The sequence below is a fragment of the Neodiprion lecontei genome, chromosome 5 (assembly GCF_021901455.1).
Source record: "Neodiprion lecontei isolate iyNeoLeco1 chromosome 5, iyNeoLeco1.1, whole genome shotgun sequence".
NCBI lineage: Eukaryota > Metazoa > Arthropoda > Insecta > Hymenoptera > Diprionidae > Neodiprion > Neodiprion lecontei.
In genome coordinates this window covers 22,939,112-22,960,838 of record NC_060264.1, presented here as the reverse complement: position 1 = coordinate 22,960,838, position 21,727 = coordinate 22,939,112, and the positions used below count along the sequence as shown (strand labels likewise).

The 21,727-nt window shown below is 39.5% G+C and overlaps 1 protein-coding gene across 3 annotated transcripts; it reads right to left on the bottom strand.

The window, feature by feature from the left end:
* Positions 1-1,192: 1,192 nt before the first annotated feature.
* On the bottom strand, positions 1,193-21,270 carry LOC107221807 (death-inducer obliterator 1). Of its 3 annotated transcripts, none has more exons than XM_015660937.2 (19): positions 20,987-21,270; positions 20,321-20,501; positions 19,938-20,213; positions 19,207-19,484; positions 18,925-19,099; positions 18,427-18,726; positions 16,857-17,570; positions 16,053-16,493; positions 15,550-15,636; positions 15,200-15,324; positions 14,525-14,922; positions 14,051-14,277; positions 13,433-13,927; positions 12,884-13,032; positions 11,375-12,717; positions 9,792-10,281; positions 6,812-7,299; positions 5,340-5,823; positions 1,193-4,753 (listed from the first exon to the last, which is right to left on the bottom strand). In XM_015660937.2, the coding sequence occupies exons 2-19, from the start codon at positions 20,439-20,441 to the stop codon at positions 3,677-3,679; spliced, it is 7,668 nt and encodes a 2,555-aa protein (XP_015516423.2). In that variant the 5' UTR covers positions 20,442-20,501; positions 20,987-21,270; the 3' UTR covers positions 1,193-3,676. The 3 variants fall into 3 exon arrangements, with proteins under 3 accessions (XP_015516423.2, XP_046595791.1, XP_046595792.1); XM_046739835.1 differs by having other exon boundaries at positions 18,973-19,099; XM_046739836.1 differs by lacking the exon at positions 15,550-15,636.
* Positions 21,271-21,727: the final 457 nt, after the last annotated feature.

Below are 21,727 nucleotides of genomic sequence, written 5' to 3'. Positions count from 1 at the left end.
TTACACATCGAAATAATAGTTTTATCGTGGTAAGTCAAGTATCGTATCCTTGTTAGCTAAGATTAAAATCTACAAATTGTTTCTAGACTGCAATTCACGACCCTTTTCGTTTGCAAAATTATGTCGACCTAGTATGTGCAAATCTTAATACCAGCGTGTATCACAATAAACTAAACTTTTGGCGTCAGTTAAATGAGATTTAGAATTTAATTAGAATAGTCCATTATCAGATAACATCAAATTCGTAATCGTTATTAATCATGTCTCTCCTTTTCATTTTTACTGATCGGTTTTACCAAGTATTTTCCGCTCAACTTCTTCAAACTGCATCACCTAAGTGTGCATCGCGTGTTTCGTTTAACGTGCTTTTTGACGGCAACACACTACACGTAACATCATCTTGGGTGGCCTATAAGCCCGAGCACAAGAGCGAGCCCATCTTCCTCTGTTGCACTTGCGCTAATTTGTTCCAATTAGTTCCGCCAATAGAAGTAGCACTTACTTCGCATCTGTTATTCTGGTACCGCACCATCACTGATCACCGCCAAGCTGGTTCATTCGTACGATAGTAAAATGTCCATGTTGATCAAGCAGAAAACTGACACAAGAGAGCAGGAGACCCTGAAATTTTAATTTCTGTAAACTTTTGGATGAGAATTTTGGTATTAGATATAATAAACATGTTATATAGGAGAGGTTGTGTCGTCTTGCGTTAAGTTATGTTTAACCAGAATTTAAAAATTAAACTGTATCGTTTTCCACTCTCTTGTTCTTATTCACATCCTCATTAATAACATGGTAAAAGCAAAGATTGTTCGATTGAAAATCACCACGTCATTGATTCGTCTCGTTTATCGGAGGTTTGCAATCAATTTCTTCCTAAGTCGAGCAATCGCGGTAAAAGACTCATAATAATCAATCGACAAAAATTAATTATGAGATACAGATTCTCTACCTAGGATATTACGTTTGGTATAATTTGAATAGAAAAAACGTCTAGCGACAAACGTTTTTTCATAAAAATTTTCTTTTTTTTTAGCATTTTCCATTTTCTTTTTTTATAATTACATGTATGTCACTATACATACATGATAGATTACCAATTTCTAAGGTAACCACCATGTGTGTAATCATAATGGTTGTTTTATTGATACGAGTTATAAGATTTAAAAATCGTCTTCCTGACCATGCCTCTGTTGAAAACATTTATTGAAATTTGACTTACTCATTTATTAAATTTCTCATATAATACTTATACATATATTCGTACATTTTAATGATAGCTCATTACATTTTCTCCATACCACATATCTATACACTATATTGTATACTAAACTCTCTTGTATCATCATGTAAATTTAGTATCATATTCATATTTAATTATGTTACGTATTTACCTATCAATTTTTCATTTACTAGTTACTGGCATTCACACTGGTGCTTTTAGCACACTTTAGCTGGTAGTAAAAACAAGAATAATAATAGTAATAATAATCAAACACCTACAAAGTTGTGTGTAAGGAACAGGCGGTAGGGTGAAGGTAGTTAAAAAGAAATAAAAAAAAAAGAAATAAAAAATCGTTAAACAATATAATTACATAAAATTGTTTTTTTTCTTCAACGTCTCGTTGTCGTTTTTTTTTTCTTGTTTTCTCTTTCATTTGCATATTCAAATATATCAAGTGTCATCCGATTTGTTTACAATATAAATTTTTGTTTGTTCAACAGTTTCGTTTTGTAATCATTTATTTTTTATACTCAATTTCATTTTCATATTCTAAATCTTCTTTGTACAGCCACGACAAAGAAGATGATAACATTATAGATACACCTAAATTTTAAAAAATCTCCACTTATTTTTTCCTCTCTATCTTGACTCAAAGTGCAATATACCCGCGTATCGATATATGTATAATAATGTGATATTATCAATCCGTACCAATTTTACATTTTCATTATAATTATTATCATTAGATATTATTTACACACAACTGACATAGCGTACGTACATACATACATACATACATACATACATACATACATACTTACATTCTTATAATTATCATGTTTTTCTATAGTGATAAGAAAGAGCCGTAATATGCAGCCAGCTAAGTATCCGTTAATGTCTGTAAGGTAATCATGTCTCAAATACCTTATACTTAGAGTTTACCACAAGAGTAATATTTTTATCCATTTCCATTCGCTCCATTTTATTTATCGTTATTTCAGATATAATTTTTATCATCATTTTTTTAATCTTTTTCTTCTACTTTCCTTCTATTTATTTGTATTTTATTTATCACTTATCATGTACGAAAACTGGTATGCAAAAATATTAATAATAATAATAATAATAATAATAATAATAAAATAGCGTAAAACAATAATAAAACGACAAGTAGACAAGAAAAAGGAAAAAAAAATTTATCGTTACTTTACACCGTTATCACTATTATTATAACGTTTATTACTTATAGTATATGTATAATATTCGATATCAGTTTTTTTCTCTTCTAGTCATCATATTTACAGCACACGTGTTTTGTTTACTACACTCTTACTTTCTTTTTTGTTACCACACCTTTCGCTCTTTTTTATCTGGAACCTCTATCTATAGATACACCTACATTAGTATGCTATATCATAAGTTTAACGAACTATCGTCAACGACTTAATGAATGAAATTATAAAACAATGAAATTGTCTAATCAATTAAGTTGGTTATTGAATTAATTGATTAATTAATTCGCAAGCAGCTCAATAGCCGCACTTTTCACCTTCGTCTTTAAGCTTTGGTATTTACAAGAATGATAACAAGAACCTGACACCAAAAAAAGACGCCAGTTCGCTTTCCAATATTTTTCACGTTTTTACTTATTTTCATCCCCGCGTTTAACTCTCCATATTTTCATCAAGTGATTTCATTTTACATTTCGCAAACTTTTTCTATTTATTAGTAATTTGTATACAATCGCTAATAGTTATGGTTATTATCAATAGTATTGTTTTTTTTGATTTTGTACCATTTTCGCTTTTTTATTTATTTCCGTAACAATTCTGCGGCGATAGGTATCAAATAATCACGTATCGGGTTGAAATATTTATTTCTTCATTTTGTAAATCCGATTAAAGTAAAGAGAGAGAAATCAGTGCGCACACAGAGGTAAAACCGAGAAAAAGTACAACAGAAACGAAAGTGAAACAAGGAAAATGAAAAACTGCAAAGTGAAGACAAAGAAAAATCGTGAAAAACATCCTGAGCGACTTTACGGTCGTATAAAAAAAGGAAACAGACAAGCAAAAAAAGAAAAAAGTAATTACTTTATATGACATCAGTATAATGATTATAACGAGAATAATAATAATAATTATTATTATTATTATCATCATCATTACAACACTACATTAGTAATAAAAAGTATCACGTGCGCGCGCGCGCGTGTGTGTGTGTAAGAAAAATAACCGGTATTTGAAAATTGTCAAAGATTCACCACCCATTTATCGCAGAATCGATGTGTCCAATTTATATCCCGAACACGGTTCATCCGATGTAGCATTAAAAATTCTTGGATAATGTTCGTTCATTGTGAACGACATAAAGGAAAAATAACACAATGGGCATGCAAGCAGCTCATAACCGCACTGCGAACAATCCGTTGCTAGATCGATGTATGGATTATTTATCGCCTGGTCCTTGACCCCACCTGGACTTAGTCCTCGGGGTCTTTGACGAGGCAGCTGGTGAAGCAGATCGCGATATCGTCGCCTCTTCGCCGACCTTGCGTTTAACGCTCAGAACGACGCCACTTTTAGGCAAAAATTTCCCACTTTTGCTTTTCGACGCGACGGCTTCTTCTACGAATAATCCGGTACTGCTAATCGGCGTCGGCGTGACTGCTGGGAAACCGAGGGAAAAGTCCTCGTCCTCGAGGCCGGGTGGCTTGGGCTGATCGAAGGTCAGGTTCTTCCTCGGAGTGGTAGAAGCGGTGCCGGAATCCGGTTTCAGCGAGGCCGGAGGCGAAGCTTCGGGGCTGAAACTTGTCGTCGAGCTCCGTTGCTGCTGGTGGGGATTCATCGGTGACGGTAAGGGAATGTGAGGTTGAGGCTGCGAGGAAGGCGGTGGGACTTGAAGCTTTGTCGTCATCGTCGTGGTCGTTGTCATGGTCAAGGAGGACAAGGAGGACGATGAAGAGGAGGAAGATGTCGACGATATCGACGACGACGACGAGGGACTGGAGTTAGAATTTGAGGCCCCAGCCGCGGCCGCAGCTTCCGCAACCGCCGCGAGCTCCGCAACGGCCGCAAGTTCCTCCTCGGCCTTTTTTATCAGGTCGAGATCACTGAGCGAACCAAGAGTGCTTTTGCTCTCCTTTTTACGCTCCTCTAGCTGCGATTCGAAGAACGATGCACCAGAAGATGTCCCGAGTCCCATTCCACTTATCTGATTCATGCCTTTGCTGTATGCGTTTGGCACGTATTTCTCAGGCTTTTGATACGCCACCGCGTTTACCGAGGTCAGAAAAGTTGCGCTTGGCTTCGACGGCAGGTAAGGATCGACCTTGGTTATCTCTTGCCGCTTGACGTTGGCCAAGATCTCCTGCAGGTTAGCAGGAATCGTTATGTTCGAAACCTTGTCCAGGATCGGTTGGGATATTTTGGAAAGTCCCGGAGGTGGCGGGGTGAACGATCGAGTGTCGGTCGGACTGTAAGCCTCCTCTGAATCGTTGAGACACGGTGGATCGAGGCCGAGACCCTAAAACAAGAGAATTGTATTAATTACTTGAAGAAAACAATTTTTAATATGACATACAACTTTTGTTATAGATTTTCTGTATTTTCACATCAGACACTCAAAAATACAAATACAAAAGCTACAGGCGTTTAAGTTTCACTGTGGCATCGCTATTTGGTAATCGAAAACTGGAAACAAGGCTCGCAACTTTCAAAATTTAAGAACAGTTTATAGCTAAATTTGAATGGAACCCTCAAAATATGCAATGAAAAAAAGCGTGAAAACCGTGCTCATTCAGGACACTTGAATGAAAAACAGTTTGTACAGTCGAAAATCGATACTGTTTTAGAAATTTCAAGCAATTCATTTTTAAGCCGAAGCGATATTTTCAGAAATATTACAAAGATTGGAAGTTTTCAACTCCGGAAACGCAGAAGAAACGGAATAAAAGCTGTGTTTAAACAAAACTTTCAGTTCCAGAATGTTCGAATTTAATGAAAACTATGAACTCGATATAATGATGATAATGTTCAAAAACTTAATCGGTACAAGCTTTAGGACAAAATCGAAAAAAGAACGTCTGCAAAAAAGCGATAATAATCCTTACTGGTAAAGTCGCGGCAGCATCGCATAGAAAGGACGAACTGATACTCTGTATCTGTTGTTTCTGTTCTTCGATCTGTCTATTAAGTTCATCCATCTTCCTCTGGAGTTCGTTGGAATTTTTGGACGGCACAGCGAGCGCCTGTAGACTAGTAACAGCGGCCAAATCATTGGACAGAGCGACGCTGCGCTGATGAGATTTGGCAATGTCATCCAAAGCAGAGACGGAGGTTCCGAACCGTCCGGAATCGTCATCCTGATCGATGTCCTCATCCATCTGGCCAGGACTGTAAGGCTCATCACCGTCATCAGGATCAGGAATGTCGTCGGCGAGCTGAATTTTGGCGGAGAGCTCCGGGACGATTTTCGCCATCTTTGCACTGTCTACTTTCGAAGTTCGGGACATTCCGACATGGGCCTTGTTCAGGGTTTCCAGAGTGAGCTGCGTCACAACGTTCTGCTTGTCCAGAGCTGGCAACGGCGAGGACCTTTAAAAATAGAAAGAAGAGTGAGGTTTTTCTCGTAAACAAAACTGAGCATTGAATTACTGAAAAGTTACAATGAAGTGACTCGACTGAATAGTATTTTAGCTCTTCAATTACAGTGAAAAATTTCTTTTTCTTGTTTCATTATTGACTGATCAGTGGTCAATGATAAATAAGCTTAAAGAAGCGCATTGTTCATATATTTCCTACATGCATGACAATTTTGTTTTTCAAGAAAACTGCTATTTCTGTACAGATTCAATTTTAGTATTTCAAACAGTGCGTTAAATACGATTTGTATTTTTAGTCTCTTTTTAGGAGTGATTTTTGTCACTCAATACATCAAAGCTCATCACGCACTTCTCATTCAGATTGGTTGGATTTGTATAATTCAAGTTTATTTTCCCTAAAAAGCACCTTGATTCGTTTACAAAAAAACGAATGCATTTATTTTCAGTTATCATATTTATATAGTAATATAACGTGCATATTATTTTGGGATTACTTGGTTTGGATTTTGAATGATTGAATAAATAAGTTTTAAAAAAGTATGAGTATTAAGATTATGCAAGAATAGAAATAACTACAGATTGCGTTATACTTCAACCTAGTTACAATACTTCTGTTATTGCTGAGATCGATCAAATGCCCAAGACAATACTTAAACATATAATACCGAGAAATCATAAAATGAGTAGTCTATTGTCTCTTGATTCAAAACACAAATTATAAATATAAGACTGTGTGTAAACAAAAAATTTATCTTTGTTTGAATTGTGATGAAAAACGACTTGGATCTGAATAAGTGAGGTATAGCGAGAAAAGTGACTAGGTATTTACCAGGTGTAGGAAATACGAAATAGGATATAAATAGGAAATTTATCTTCCTTTCGATTGAAACTTGGCCAAAGTGACTATTTGGCGAAAAAAGCTGACAAGAAGCGAATTCGAACTGAAAAAACGAGTCGTAGAGATCAAAGCGCCTATTTACCATCCCTGCTTGTCGCCGAGTGAGCCGGAGGCGGGCTGTGTGAGTAGAATTGTTGGCGAAGCGGTAGAAGGAGGTGTTGAAACGGCGGTTTCTGGCGGATCAAGGATCGGCGGTGTGTAGCTGCGCCCGATTTCAGTTTCCTTGCGGATCATTTTCGGCGGCACAATGCCGCTCATCGGAGTCATCGTCCGTTTCCGCTTGTTCCGCACGATTATACCAAGCAAAAGATGCGGCCGGTTCTCCTCAAAACCCGGACCATCCAGCGGTAACAAAACCCGCGGAACGACACTCTGGCTCGAGAAAGGCATTATGTAGAAGTCCTTGATGTTCTTTGACACATTGCCGACAACGCCGAGACGGCTCCGGCTGTTCAGGTAGCTGTAGAGAGTTATGTAAGGGATTTTCTCCTCATCGTTTGCCGCCGTCAGTCGGATCACGAGGATCTCCTTTGAACCCGTTCGTTTCATCTTCGATATGTAGTCCCAGACCTGAGGAGACAGTAGTTGAACGAATCGACCATTGCAAAGATTGTAAAACAATTGATATATCAATTCGAACAGAGTGATTAAAGACGTATCAAAAAGATTTAGAAAGAAAAAACCTCAGTTTGAATTGTGTAAATGTTGAGGAACACGAATGAAGCAACATCTCTATTAAGTCACATGAGTGATTCTGAACAAATTTTGATCACCATAAGCTAAGGTGTCAACAGTTTCAGAAAAAGGTTTTACAATTAGAAAATTCAAAATGCTTAAGCTTTGATGGTTTTTATACAATTATAAAGTTTTTGGGCTCATTTTGTTTAGTATTGAGATTTCTAGAGAACATTTTGAACAAAATTTTACAAATAATGTATATTAATTCATATAATAGTATCTGCTAATATTATAACACACTTAGTTGAAATATATAAAATTAATCTAAAAGTATCATAAACTCAATAACTTGGTTCTCAACATCTATTATATTTTTGTTATTTTTGTATGGATTTTTCTTATACATTCATTAGCTAGTCTACCTACGCATGCTATTCTAATTTCATATGTAAAAGGAATTTAGAGTCCGTAAAATTTATGAGTAAATAAATAAATAAATAAATAAATAAATAAATAATTAAATAAATAAATTAGGCTTCAGGAAAAATATCGGAACTAAAAATGCGATAGCACAACTAATAGGCACAATCTACACAAACATTAACGATTCTAAACCCACAATAGCTGCTTTCCTGGACTTGGCAAAAGCATTTGATACGATTAATCATCAAATATTTGTTGCAAAACTTGAATCAGAGGAACTGCCAATAGCCTCATTCAAGTTACCTAACTAATCGCGAGCAAATCGTCAGAACACATGATATACCAAGTAATGTCAGCATGGTAACAATTGGGGTCCCTCAAGGAACTATACTTGGTCCTTTATTATTTATTATCTACATAAGTGATATTTTACAAATTATTCCGAGTACTAACGTAGTGGCCTATGCCGATGATACCGTCGTAATATCCTCAGATAACACATGGGAGGAAGTAAAAAATTTGCTTTCTTCCAATCGAATGAAGTCGGCAATCTGGTTACCTAATAATGTAATCTCGTTGAACATTAGCAAAACAGTTTTTATGACTTTTGGAATATATAGAGACAGTGTCCCTTGTAACATCGAAATTGAGATAGATAATTTGCCTGTAAATAGATCTGCATCATTTGCATATCTAGGTATAATCATTAATTAACTGTCATCTAAGATGGGAGTATCATATCAATTCAATCATAATGAAAACTAGAGATCTTCTATTTATCTTTCATAAACTAGTGAAAATACTTGACCCTAAAACTAGGCTAACAATTTATTATGCGCTATTCCATAGCGTGGCTTTGTATGGCATACGTTGCCTAGGGCGGAGCTTATGCAAACGTTATAGGACCTTTCCAAAAACTGCAGGATAAGCTCCTAAAAATAGTGCTGAGCAACCATAATGTTAAAAGATCCTTGTGTTTCAAAGATTCCTATATTTTACAATCACCATTACATTATTATACAAGTTTTAAAATCTAACCTTGATATCTATAGCTCTAACACTAGATACAAAACACTACTCCTCCCTAACATCAAAAAGGAAGTCCATTATAGAAGCAGTCTCATGACTGCTATGATGTACTTCAATAAATTGGATTACAATCTTAAATCCTGGAACCACAAATAAATACTACAAAAAGGAAGTTGAGAAACTGTCTAGTCGAACTGAAGTAATTATTTTACCACCTAAATCTATTAAACCTTTTATTTCTTCTTTTATGTTTATTCTCCATTTTAATTTCATCTATTATGTAGTAACCTAATTTTGTGAAAATCTCTTTCCCACGCTGGTCCTATGTACAGGTGTTTTGCACCTCTATAGGGTATAAATATTGATTATTATCTTATGTTCAAATTTGTACTACCTGGAAAATAAATAAATAAATAAACAAATAGCTGTCCCCCACAGTAGATAAAAATAGATTTGTGTAAGTAGGGCACCATGTTCATCAACAGTTAAAATTACACTAGAATGTAAGATTTCATGAATATTTTACGAGCAATTTGTAAGGATCTGTTTAGTGAGCAATATGCGTCTGAAAATACTAGAATGGTATCAAAAATATCTGAGCGTTTAAGTATTTCGAACGTTCTAGCTGTAGCACCTTATCTCAAATTGTTGATACCTCAGCATCTGTCATTCGAAGTCCTTCAAATTCATTTCTATTACACAGTAAGGATGTTGTTTCGTTCGTGTACATTGGCACCAATAACGCAGCTTTAGATTTTTCAAACGATGTTTCCCCTTTTCTTAACTTTCAATTTAAACGATGCTCAAGCCATTTATCCACGAATATAAAAACAAAATTCCTCAAGTATTCCATGGTTTTCAGATTCTCTCAGGCAATAGACACCCTGGTCAATGTAATAAAACAGAACCATATATGTATCATCGCTACAAACCGTCTCGTGACTGATGCGACCGACGACGTCAACGGTGTCAGGCAAATCCTCGGTAAGGTCGCGTGCTTGTCCGCTGACTTCCTGAGCAGTGATGAAGAACTTGGCAACATCAACCATGTTGACGAAGCCTCGCCAGACAGTCTGCAGGATGGGTTCAGGATCTCGGGTTTCAGCCCGCCGCTGTTGTTCCTCAATCTTCGACTCCGCAGCTTGCATTGTCTCTTCTTCGTCCTTTTCCCTTTCCAACTCCTCGTTGAAGTCTGGCGTTTTTATCGTCACCGTCGAGCTTGGCTCTCGATCCGAAACATCAGACTCGTTGCCGTCCATTGTGTTGTTCGTTGTCGTTTCATCTTCTATGTGACGCCACAGTCTGTCCTCAATCGGCACTGTTTTTTCTTGCGCCACTGGGCTTGGCTCCTTTCGAGACTCTAACTCCTCCTTTTTTCGATCATCCTCCTTCTTTGTTACACTGTCCTTCGAGTTGTAGTCCCTAAAAGAAAGTTTTTCAGTTTTTTTTTCGTAGTATGCTAAAGAAGTGGAAACTCGATTCAGAGCTGTATCAAACACGTAGTCTAGTCGAGCAGCTGTAACGATATAAATATAATATAACGAAGGTTTGAAAGTGCGACTAAAGTTGATCTACTTGAATTTAGTTAGTAGTTTAGTAGAATAATAGCACAAATATTGATGACTTTGAAGAATACACTTATCGAATCATTTCGACAATGAAAAAACCGCATGGTTTGAACGATTTTAATGAACTGGGACTAATTTGTTCGTAACTGAAATCTCTACAAATCTGTAAAATTAGATTTTAGATAGTAACAACAACAATGGTGAAATAAGATATCGGTGGAATATTTTTATCAAGGTATTGATTTGCTATTTGACATTTCTGAAGATCTCACTAACAATGTTTTTCTGGTCGACTATGAAGCCAAATAGAAAACTTTGCTGATTTTTAGAGAATTCACTTACGATCAAAATGAGGACTTGTGTATCAAAATTGTTCAAGCGATGATACTTTTTCATTGTAGAAATGGTCTAGTACTGGGATCTCTTTAAAGTCAGAAATTCTTGTGTTATTGCTAGTGAAATTATGGTTTTCTTTTCAATTTTCCGTTCTAACGGAATGTTGTTTTAATTGAATTCCACTCAACAAAGTTCAGCTGCACTTTCAAATTCTGGTCATATGATATTCCTGTTCTTACAGCGCTTTGAATTCTTGCAAGCTCGTTGAATATTTGATTTTACAATATTGCATCCTGATTTTGATTGTAATCAACAAGTGGCAGTATTGAATTGACCAATGAACAAAAAAATACCTGTTCCAGTGCAATCACAATAAAAAAACGAAAAACAAAACACAATTCTTCGAGCGAAGATTATTTAAAAATAATAAGAATATCAATTATCTCAAGATTCACGGAGGACTATGCCATACAACTTTCAAAAACCAATGTTCGAGTGACAACCATCACGTTATACGAGTTTCGAAGAAAATAAAAATCCCATCACCCGACTTGCCTACCTTGCATTAAACAAAACAGTGGAATAATACGAAAGTACAACAATATAAGTACCTGTGTCTCCCTCTGCTTCGATTTCTAGTACTGCTGCTTCTGCGACTTTTCTTGTGCTTGTCCTTGTCTTTCTCCTTAATTTTCTCCCGCTCCCTCTCCTTGTCACGTTCTCTGTCTCTGTCCCTTTCCCTTTCTCTTTCCTTCTCCTTTTCACGTTCCTTGTCTCTTTTGGCATCCTTGGGTCTTGTGGACCTTCTATCTCGTTCCTTGCTCTTCTCCCTCGTCTTGCTCCTACTGTCCGAATCCCTACTGCGATGTCGTCTACCTCGACTGCGACTCCTCTCGTGTTTCCCCTTCTCCCTCTCCTTTTCCTTTTTTTTCTCCCCAACATGCGACGTTGCCTTCTTTGCCTCATGCTTCACCTTTGACTTGCCTTCACCCTCTTTTGCTTTCTCCTCGTCACCGGCTGTTGATGAAGTAATACCATCTCCACTGTTCAGTGCGGTTACAATGTCCTGGACCGGCGTCTTCGGATCTACGCGCTCAACGCCTCCATCATTCTCTATGATCAGCTCGCCCTTGTGCGTCTTGACGACGATGGACTTGGCTTGCGCCATCAGATCGAGTTCGTTTTTCTTAATCATCTCAAGCTGGTGCTTCGTCTCCTTTTCTCTCCACTCGGCGAGCTCCTGACTTGCCATCTCGTCAGGACTGAGTCGTACCACTGCATCAGGCGCCAGCGATCGATCTGCGATCTTCCTGAAGAGTGTCAGGTTCTTGGTGTCTTTGATGTTGAAGACGAGACTGCGGTACTTCGCCTTGTACTTGGCGCCCGTGTCCCGGAAGAATTTATACATCTCAAGCTCGATATTCAGTGCCAGTTCTGTTATTTCATCTTCGGCGAGTCGCAAGTCCTCCGTCTCCTTTATCCTGCTCGATAATAGCTCTGCCAGCGTCTTCCTGATGTTCAGCCTGATCGGCTCAGTCTCTGGTCGCTTCACCACTGTTGCTTGGAGCTTCGGCTGCTGCTGAGATGAAGTCAATGCCTTGGCCTCTGCTTTTTTTACTGCAGGCTGCTTCGCCGTTGACGTCGTAGTTGCCTGACTTTTGATCGGTTGCTGCTGCTGACCTATTTGCTTCGGTGACGAAACTTGCTTCGAAGCTATCTGTGTCGGATTTCTCAACGTCTGTGTCAGCAGCGTCTGTCGAGCCTGAACAACCTGTGGCTTCGACTGCGCCGACGGACTAGAAAGCTGCGAGTTCCCTCCGCTCGATACTATTGTCACTTTTTTACTGTTGCTTGCTGTGAGGACTGTCTGCTTCGAACCTGCCACCTTCGCATAAACCATCTTCGCCTGACCTTGAACTTGACCCTTAGTTAATAGATGCTGGTTCATTTTCGTCTGAAAGATTTATTGACCAGTGATCAGTTTTAGGTTTAGCGTTTCAACTTTGAGCGAATCCAAAAAACAAAAAAATGTGTTATGCCTGAAAATAGACCTGCTTTGGCGATGGCAAGGTTTAGATTTGAGTATCAGCGAATCATCGTCAGACGAATTGAATACTCACAATTTTTCCACTCAGTCCAGGCGTTGATATAGCCGTCACTGTCTTTCCACCAATTTGAAGCGCGTTCAGATTGTTAGGTCGCACCACTTCGTATGTAGGATTCTCTTTGAGCCACGTCTTTAGGTTCGATGTCGTCGGTGCATCCGCGCCTTTCATACACAGAAAATAAAAGATAGAAGCATGTGAGGACAAGTTGAACAATTTCATTCCATTACAGATATAATTGATAAAATATCCTAAAATAAAGCTTCGGGCATTACGTGAAAAACGTGATTAATCAGGCTGCTCTTGATGGACCAGCCTAAGAACTTCCCGTTTGAGCTAATAAAACATCATATGCAAAGTTTAGACTTTTTTACTTTGGTATTCGAATGACTCAAAAACTACTAGATCTTTCAAGTTGAAAATTTAGTCAGTTCTGAGCTAAGAAGATATGCGTTGATTAAAACCAAAATTGTCTTTCAGTTTTGACCAATTAACAGAAGACGACACCACCAATTTAGTGTACTGAACTTCTTGCGATTTTCATATAGTCACATCATCTCTTACCAGTCAAAACCTTCCCAGATCTCCTTTCGAAGACGATGACCCTTGCGTCAGGTTTGCTCCTGATATTTTCTTGTGTCATTGACTTAACTGCAGATTTGGGATGCGGCAAAGCAGTCTGAGGCGGTTTGTCCTTTGTCAAAGATTCCTGCGCATGTGTCAAAATGCAGGCGTCCGAACAGTAAATGCTAGAGTTCCTGGCCTCCTTCTTGCAGACAACACACTGTGTCACTCCGGAGATGTTGGTATTTGGGATGACCGTCGAGGCACCGATGCAGGCCAGCGAACTCGCGGAGCTCGTCAATGAAGCCGTAGCTGCGTGGACGGGGGACGAGACACTCTGTGGAAGATCTGCAGGCGAGGTAGCTACTGTCAAATCTGAGGAGTTCTTTCGCCCCTTAGGCGATTGCTCGGAAAGCATCTCCTTGGTATCATCAGACTTTTTCTTTGCACAGTTGGGACAGACCCATTCAATGCCCTTTTCCTCCATTTGTTGACCTGAAAGACAAGCTCGAAATAACTTTGCGAACGTGGACTGGTTTCCAGGTTTAAAGTTCTGGTCACTTTCGATAGGTGAATTGAACTTGTTTTGCAAAGAAGTTCGGTACATTCAAATCTTACCCATCGCCTTGCTGACGTGAACGCATTTTCCATGGAACCAATCCTCACAGACGTCGCAGCATATCATGAAACGATTGTTGTGCGGTCTCTTACAGATGCACCAAAGCCTGTCGGGGTCGTCTTCAGAGTCCGAATTCTCGTTGTCTTCGTCATCCTCGTCCATTTCAGACTCGACCTCGTCTCTACTCTGCTGGAAAGGCACTTCTTGAGGCGGAAGAGAAAATTTGCTAGAAAAGCGAAAGGTGAATAAGAAAAATTTGTCGACGTAATTAGAAAATTTGATGGAAAACCAGAAATTGGTTGAAAACTTGTTGAAAAAGAGAACAATAAATAACAAAAATTTGATGAAATAGTAAAGAATAAATCACAAAAATTTGCTGGAAAAGATAGTGAATCAAAGAACGTGACGATCCAAGTAATTCAACTTATCAAAATCCTCGATACATTGAAAAAAGGAGCTTTTAAGCCACTCACATTGTCTTCTCGCTTTTCTTTACAGCTTCGACTTTCTTCTGCATAGGTGTTGGTGTAGCTGCCGCAATGACGTTTTCGCTCTTCGCCTGAAGTCGCTTGCTTCTGGTGGCAGGGGCCTCAATCGGTGGTAAAGTAATAACGCGACCTCCGCGAACGATTTGAACAGGCTCTTTGTCATCACGGACAATTTTGTTCTTGTTGCTTGTTACGTCGCTCGATAATATGGCAGGTCGCGTTGCGCCTGCTGGAGAAGAAGTACCAGATCTGACAGGCGATGCTGTTTGGTGTCGATTCTGCTCCTGCTGTTCTCCACTGGTCGTTTCTGACAGTGGAACAAACGATGCTGTTGTCGGTAAAAGCCCCTCTGTCACCGGCAAAGCCTGATCGACCAGAGTCGCCTTCAGAAATACGAAAGAAAATTAATAAAGCAAGAAAGGTAGGTTAGTAATAATGACAATAATGAGAGTATAGAAAAAAAACTAAGAAATAAATTGGTACAAATAAATTGCGTTTTAGAGCACGGAAACTGGTTTTTTGATTTGGTACTGAGTTATGACTCATTGATCCCGATGAAAGGAATTTTGGAGGTTCTTCTTTAATAACTATCTTCACGATTAGAGAAGAAATTGAATGATCATATTCTTATTAAATTAGTTTGTTTTACTTCAGACTTACGTGATCTGCCAAATCAACTCCTAACGCTTCCTGAAGAAGCAGAGCCTCTGCCAATAATTCCTCTTCGTGTTTACTTGCCTCCATTTCAAGTGTTGCCAGCAAATGTTCTTCACCTTCGATTCCACCTGAAATTAGTTGAAAAAAAAAAAAAAACCGCAAAAGAATAACTGTAGAGGACGTTAAGAAAAATTGCAGTGCTTCATCAAGTGATTTTAAAATTATATACACAAAATAACGAGTAAGTAAATACATGGCGAGTCAAGGAAGAACAAAGATCAGATGATTAAAAAATGATAAAAATAAAAGAAATATAAGATGAAAGAGAAAGAAAAAAGAATACCAACACTTACTGGATTTGGATACAATTGTTTTGGGAACAAGGTGATGCTGTTCTACGGATGCTGACGATACTTCGGTATTCCGAGCTGTGTGCGAAGCTAATGAAACAATAACGACGATAACGGTAATAATAACCACAACAAAAACAGTCTTACAGGAATTTTCCTTTTAATTTGGTAACTTTATTTTTCATTATGGTGAATAAAAAAAAAACGAACAGAGAAATAAAAATTCCCCCTAGTACCACACCGAATTATGCACAGCAGTGATCATGCAGAAAACAATGTCATTTTAGTGTGAAGTGAAATTTGCAGTACTGTAAAAAGATTAGAGAGCATTAGATAGAGAGAAGATTTGTTACTCACGCGAAATGCAAAGTAAAGGAATCAAGAATTGATGAACGTGATTATCAAATAATTAATACTGTTTAAAGAATTGCGTTAGAAAACCAAAATGAGCTGACAGTAGAATTTACATAATGGGAAAAATGAAAATCAGTTTGCCGTGCTCTCACCGGTGTCCAAAGAAGGCTGAAGATCTTCGACGAGCGGAGCTTTGACCTCAGTTTTCTCATCCTCTCGAGGAGTTGCATCGGCCTGGTTTTCGCTTAGCAATTTCATTTGATTGTCTTCTTCGTTACTCTGCTCCATCTTATCCGCCTCAGTCGCATTAGCCGGTGTCGAAATCATCGCTGTTGAGCTCGCTGGAATTGAATGGACGGTAGAAGCTGCAACTGTCAGGTTTGTGGACGTTCCTGAACTCGCAGAGACGACAATTGCAGTTGCAGGTGCAGTCTTTTGCATGGAACTCATTGTAGCAATGGCTTCAGGAGTTTTTGGCTCCCCACCTGAGCCGACCCGCCGAATTATATCTGGAGTCGAGAACAGCGCCGGACCCAAAGCGTCCACAAAATGTGAAGGCGACTTTCTGTGCTCCCGTTTTTGGTGTTTTTTAGCTGCTCAGAAAAGAAAAAGCCAAAGCGGGAAAGTGAGTGGGTGGATTTTTGAACTTGGAGTGATAAATCCAATGCTTTTCGATGGGTTTTAGAGCTTTGTTGGAGTAGAATATGCAATTTCAGATAATTTAGGACACTTCCTAAGCCTGAATAACAAAAATATACCAGGAATATTCAAGAAATGAATACAAGAACATTTTCATGTCTAAATACGATATATCAAAGTTTTGTAGTAGTTTAAAATTCTTTTAGAACGGAATACGCGATTTTAGAGAATTTAGGAAACTTCCAAGACCTGTATAATACGATTACATGAAAATCCCTGAACAATTAAGTGCAAAAAACCTAGGAATAACTACAAACCGTCGGGTGTTTTCGGTTCTGGAAGTTTGACAGGCTCTGCCTCCACTTTTGGCGCGACGTCTGCAAGAACCTCGAGTTTTTTCTTCTCCTTCTTGGCCTCAGGCGTCTTGACCTTGGCAACAGACGCTGTGTTTTGCACAACAGTGATTTTTGGCACTGTTTGTTGCTGCTGCTGTGTCAGTTGTGGGATCTGTTGTGTCTGCAGCGTCGACAGTTGCGGCTGTTGTTGCATGGGTTGTACAGGCTGGACACTGACCTTGCTCTGGATGGTTGTGGCTGTTGGAGCTGTGGGGGCAGCGACCTTGGTGACGAGCTGCTGTGGTGTTTTCATCTCTTTGCCAAGAGGCAGTTTGGAGTTGACTTGGCTAAGGAGATTGGCCGCTGGTTTTGATACGACTAGGGACTTCCTCATGCCGAGGTTCTTCAGCTCGCTCGCCTTCATCATGACCTGTTTTTGTACGAATATCACCTTCTGATTGTTCCGCATTTGGCCCGGCTTCGTCAGTATCATGTCGCCCTTTATTGTATTCGCGTTTATTAAATTTGCTTTCACTTGATTTGTTGTAACGAGCTGTTTCTCTGACGCTGTAGGCTCCACCTCTGCTGCGGCAGGCTGAGGGGTTGCAATGAGAGGAACCGGTGGCTCCTCCTTCTTCTTCGCTCCCATCGTTTTTATACCCTTTTTCGCCTTGCCGGGGCTCAGCAATTTTTCCTCTATGGAAAAATGAGATGAAACGTTACTTAATATCTTGTAATAAAATTTTTATGGCACTTTAGTTAATGATTCCAAGCTATCGATTCATGTTGACGAATTTCAATCGGATGCGATGCTTTAATAAGGGTATATAGGATGAAAATGTGTGTGAACTTTGGGAATTATTGAATCGTCAACCGATTATAGGATCCAATTGAAGTTTGTTTTACTCGAAAGTATGTAAATCCAACTTTGTTCATTTTTTTTTATACTGCAATAAATTGCCTGGAAGTATTGTTATGGACAATTTCGTCAAACACTTTTCCCGCGATGAATCTTTTACTGTCTCCACAATATCTTGAAAATGGCTAGACCGATTTACTTCAAACTGAGAGACAGTATTCATAGATAATCTATCCCCTTTGTCTCGATTGGAAATTTTTTATTTAAACATGGTGAGCGTTTGAAAATGAAACCGGATTTTTCGGCTAAAATCTACAGCTTCTTATATTGACTCATTAAAAAAAAGTGCAATTGAAGAAAAATTGCGTTTGTCACACAGAGGATAAACTATTCAAGAATTCTGTTTACAAATTTGAAGTAAATTGGTCGAGCCGTTTTCAAGATATCGTGGGCACCGCAAAATTTTTGATCAGGCCAAATGGGTGATGCATTATTCTCAATAACAGTGCTTCTTTCAATCGATTTTGATATAAAAAAAAAAAAGATATGTCAACGAATTTGGACCTACATATTTCGGACAAAGATACCCCAATCGACTTGAATTACCAGTCTTTGAAATATAAAGCCCCAAAGTTTACCTGCTTTTTACTATTCAACACTTTGTCCTTATATTGATAAAGCGGCGAAACTCACCGACTTTGTCCTCCTTCTCAGGACTCTTCATCGCGTCAACAGCCGCCGCCATCTCCATATCAAGCCTCCGCACCTGTTCCATATCCATGAGCTTGTTGCTACCTCTGCGTCTAGTTGCGGCAAGGCTTCCACCTCTAGTGGTAAGACCCTTGCGACCTCCTCGAGCCCTGACACCACCTCTGCGTGGTCCCCGAGGCCCAAAATCCGAGTCATCGTCAGACGGTGGTTCGGATTCCGAAGATTCTGAAGATGAGGACGGCAGAACATCATCCGCATCTTCCGGCATCGCCGCAGCAGTGACTGAATCATTAAAAATAGGAGTGTAATGTAGCGGAATTTGAAAGGTGGGAATTCGCTGTTCATCGTCGATGAGAAAAAGGTTTGTGATGATGCATTTGGTGGATGATAGGCTGGGTGATGAACGATGAAGAGGAGTGCCAAAATTCGAATAAGCAAAAGACCAATAAACAAACAAAAATCAATCACGTGAACTCTTACTGCGGACATCGTTCATATTCAGAGGCTTAATGAGCGGCACTAGGGCACCTTTATTCACTCCCTGCTGGAGAACGCTGATCGTGTTTCGAGCCGTGCCGCTACCAATTCCTTTCGGGGTCTGTGGAGTCGGTCCTAATGGTCTTCCATCTCGCCGAGGCCTGCCTGGACCCCTAACCTGTTTACAAAGTCAATCAATTGAAAAAAAGTTGCAATCGCTAATCAAACTTGATCATCTTCAATTTCTTGACAAGACAGATTCGATAAAATATAATCTCTACTCACAGGTCTGGTTAGTTTCGATTTCCCCACTGCTGCTGACAAGGCTTGAGAACCGCTTAGCGTAGGAGAGGAAAGGGAGATGGGTGGAGGAATCGACGCAGGGATCGAGGACGAGGAGGAAGAGGACAAGGTGTACGGAACATCATTAATTTCGGGCGATTCTGCAATAGGTAATGGATCACTAGGTTTTGGATCTGAGGGTGACTTTCGGCTGGTGTAACAGTGATCCAGCTGTATACTGTACTTCAGTGAATTCTGCTCTTCTTCTACGGACAACATGTCTGTACAAGACACAATGTTGCATGCAAAAAAGAACAAACAATATACACTTTTTGTTATACAATTTGAGGCAAATAAGTGGGAAATCATTTGTGCTAAGCGATGATAGAATCTTTGGATAAAAGTTCAGATTTCTAGTTGTTTTTAGTCTGATTTAGTATAAACAAGTTTTTGTTACTCTTTTCATTTTCACAATTCATGGCAAATGAATGAGGATTTGACAAAATGAAAGTCGACAAGGCAATTGTCATCTTAGTTTGTAAACAGCTCTTTAAATGAAGCACTACGAACTATCAAAATTCATATACTTATAGACCTGATGGTGCTGAAGAAAAGCAGTTCTTCGTCTCATTGCATAAGTGTTTCAATTTCTGAGTAAAGAGTTGCGGTATTCAGGTCGAAAATGTGCAATCTCATAAGGCGTTGGGAGAAAATAAGAATCGACGCAAACTTACCGAGCATGGCTGTTACGTTTTCTCCTAATATTTGCTTGGCCTCTTCACTCTGCAATGCGGTTTCGAGCCTTTCCAGCTGCTCGGGATCCATCTCCATGAAGGGATCAACCAGCCCACCGACTCCAGTGTCGGTACACCCAGGCGTAGTGCCTGAGGCAGCTCCTTCGGGTGGTGCATAAGCTGGTGGATCGACGGTCAATGTGATGTCACCATTTTCAGCATCCGCTTCTCCTTGACCTAGCCGCACAACGCTCACATTCGCATTGGATTGATTAACTGAAAGACACCAATAAAGAGAAAGTTGTTGAGATGCGGAGGACAAATTGAACAATTTCTTAAATTATCCTGAAAATGTTGTATACGATGTAAAGTTAACGACTTACTTATTATGTTCTGCAGTGTTTCATGATCGACGGAAATGGTTCCGTCGTCGTTGACAACAATTACAAGTGTGTCATCTTTCTTTGATTTTTCCTTCGATTCAAGTATGAACGAGCTGGACATCTTGCGTCTATCTTATCGACGCGATTCGAGAACTCGCGCTCGTTTTTGCTCTGTTTTTCGCTGAAACGGAAGGGATGATTGTTTGATTAGAAAACCATGCGCCCAATCAGTTTCAGCGCCCAGACGTGAAAGCCCTGATAAGAGGTTTCCTAAGTGTTCGTGTACCCTTTGTTTGGTATTTGTTTGTAAATTGTTTACAAAACATGGCGGGCAAAGGGGGGGGGGGGCGAGGTTTTCAGGGTCTAGCAGAGAGGCGGGATTTGGTTTCTGCTTGTGGAATCGAGTCGGGAATTTGCGGGCAGTATGTCGCGATTAGGAGATGGTGAGCCGTCTACGTATAAATAAACAGACGGCACGAGGAGAACGAGGATTGGTTACGGCCATCTTGTTTCGTCGAATGCTGATTGCGGACGCGGGACGCGAAAACCGATTCGGAGGCGAGGCAAAATCGTGATTCAGAAGCGCCGTCGTGTCGAGGAAATGCGAAGAATGAGAAGAAAGAGACTCGGCATTGAGCCGCCGCAACGAGGTTTCGAATTACTCACCCGTCGAGCGCGACTCCAACGGAGAAACGCAACCGCTCAACGACGCCCCGTCGATCCTGGAATCGCTATTCAGGCCGTTTTCGTCAGATATACATCAAGTCCACCGTGATTGCGGTGCTTCGCGGGGTCCAGTTTTACCCACCGCTATTTTATTATCGCTTTGTTTCAACGTTTTTCTCTCGCTTGTCTTTCTATTTTCAGCGTAACCACATCGCAGCGCTCTAAATTAACACGACGGTCGCTCGCTTGCGCCGCCTGCTGGTCATTTTACCGATCCAAGCGCATTTCCCGCCGCGCATTGCGCGCCTTCTTTCAATCATTGACTGTAGGATTCGAGTAGACGGGTTCCTAATAAAACTGCGGTGAATCTGTCGATTCGTTCAATTTTTCCACTGATCTCTTCGGTTGATAATGAAAGCAAACTGCTGCTACATTCATCGACTCGTCGTTCACCCCCTGTTATGAATCATGACCGTAGAGACGTCATTGGATAAATCACGACCATGACGTCGAGAATAATACTCACAATCAGCCACATCTAATTCAAACTTAAATTCAAATATACTACGCGACGAAAAATGCTGAAAAAAATTATATTCGCGATGCAGTAAATTGTCTCTACCTGTAGTAACTCTCACAATCAATCATAAATACTATTAACTGTACGTATATGTATATGTAATATATACGTTGTGTAGCCTTCAGATTTTAGCTAGGTGACCAGGTTACAGGCATTTGTTC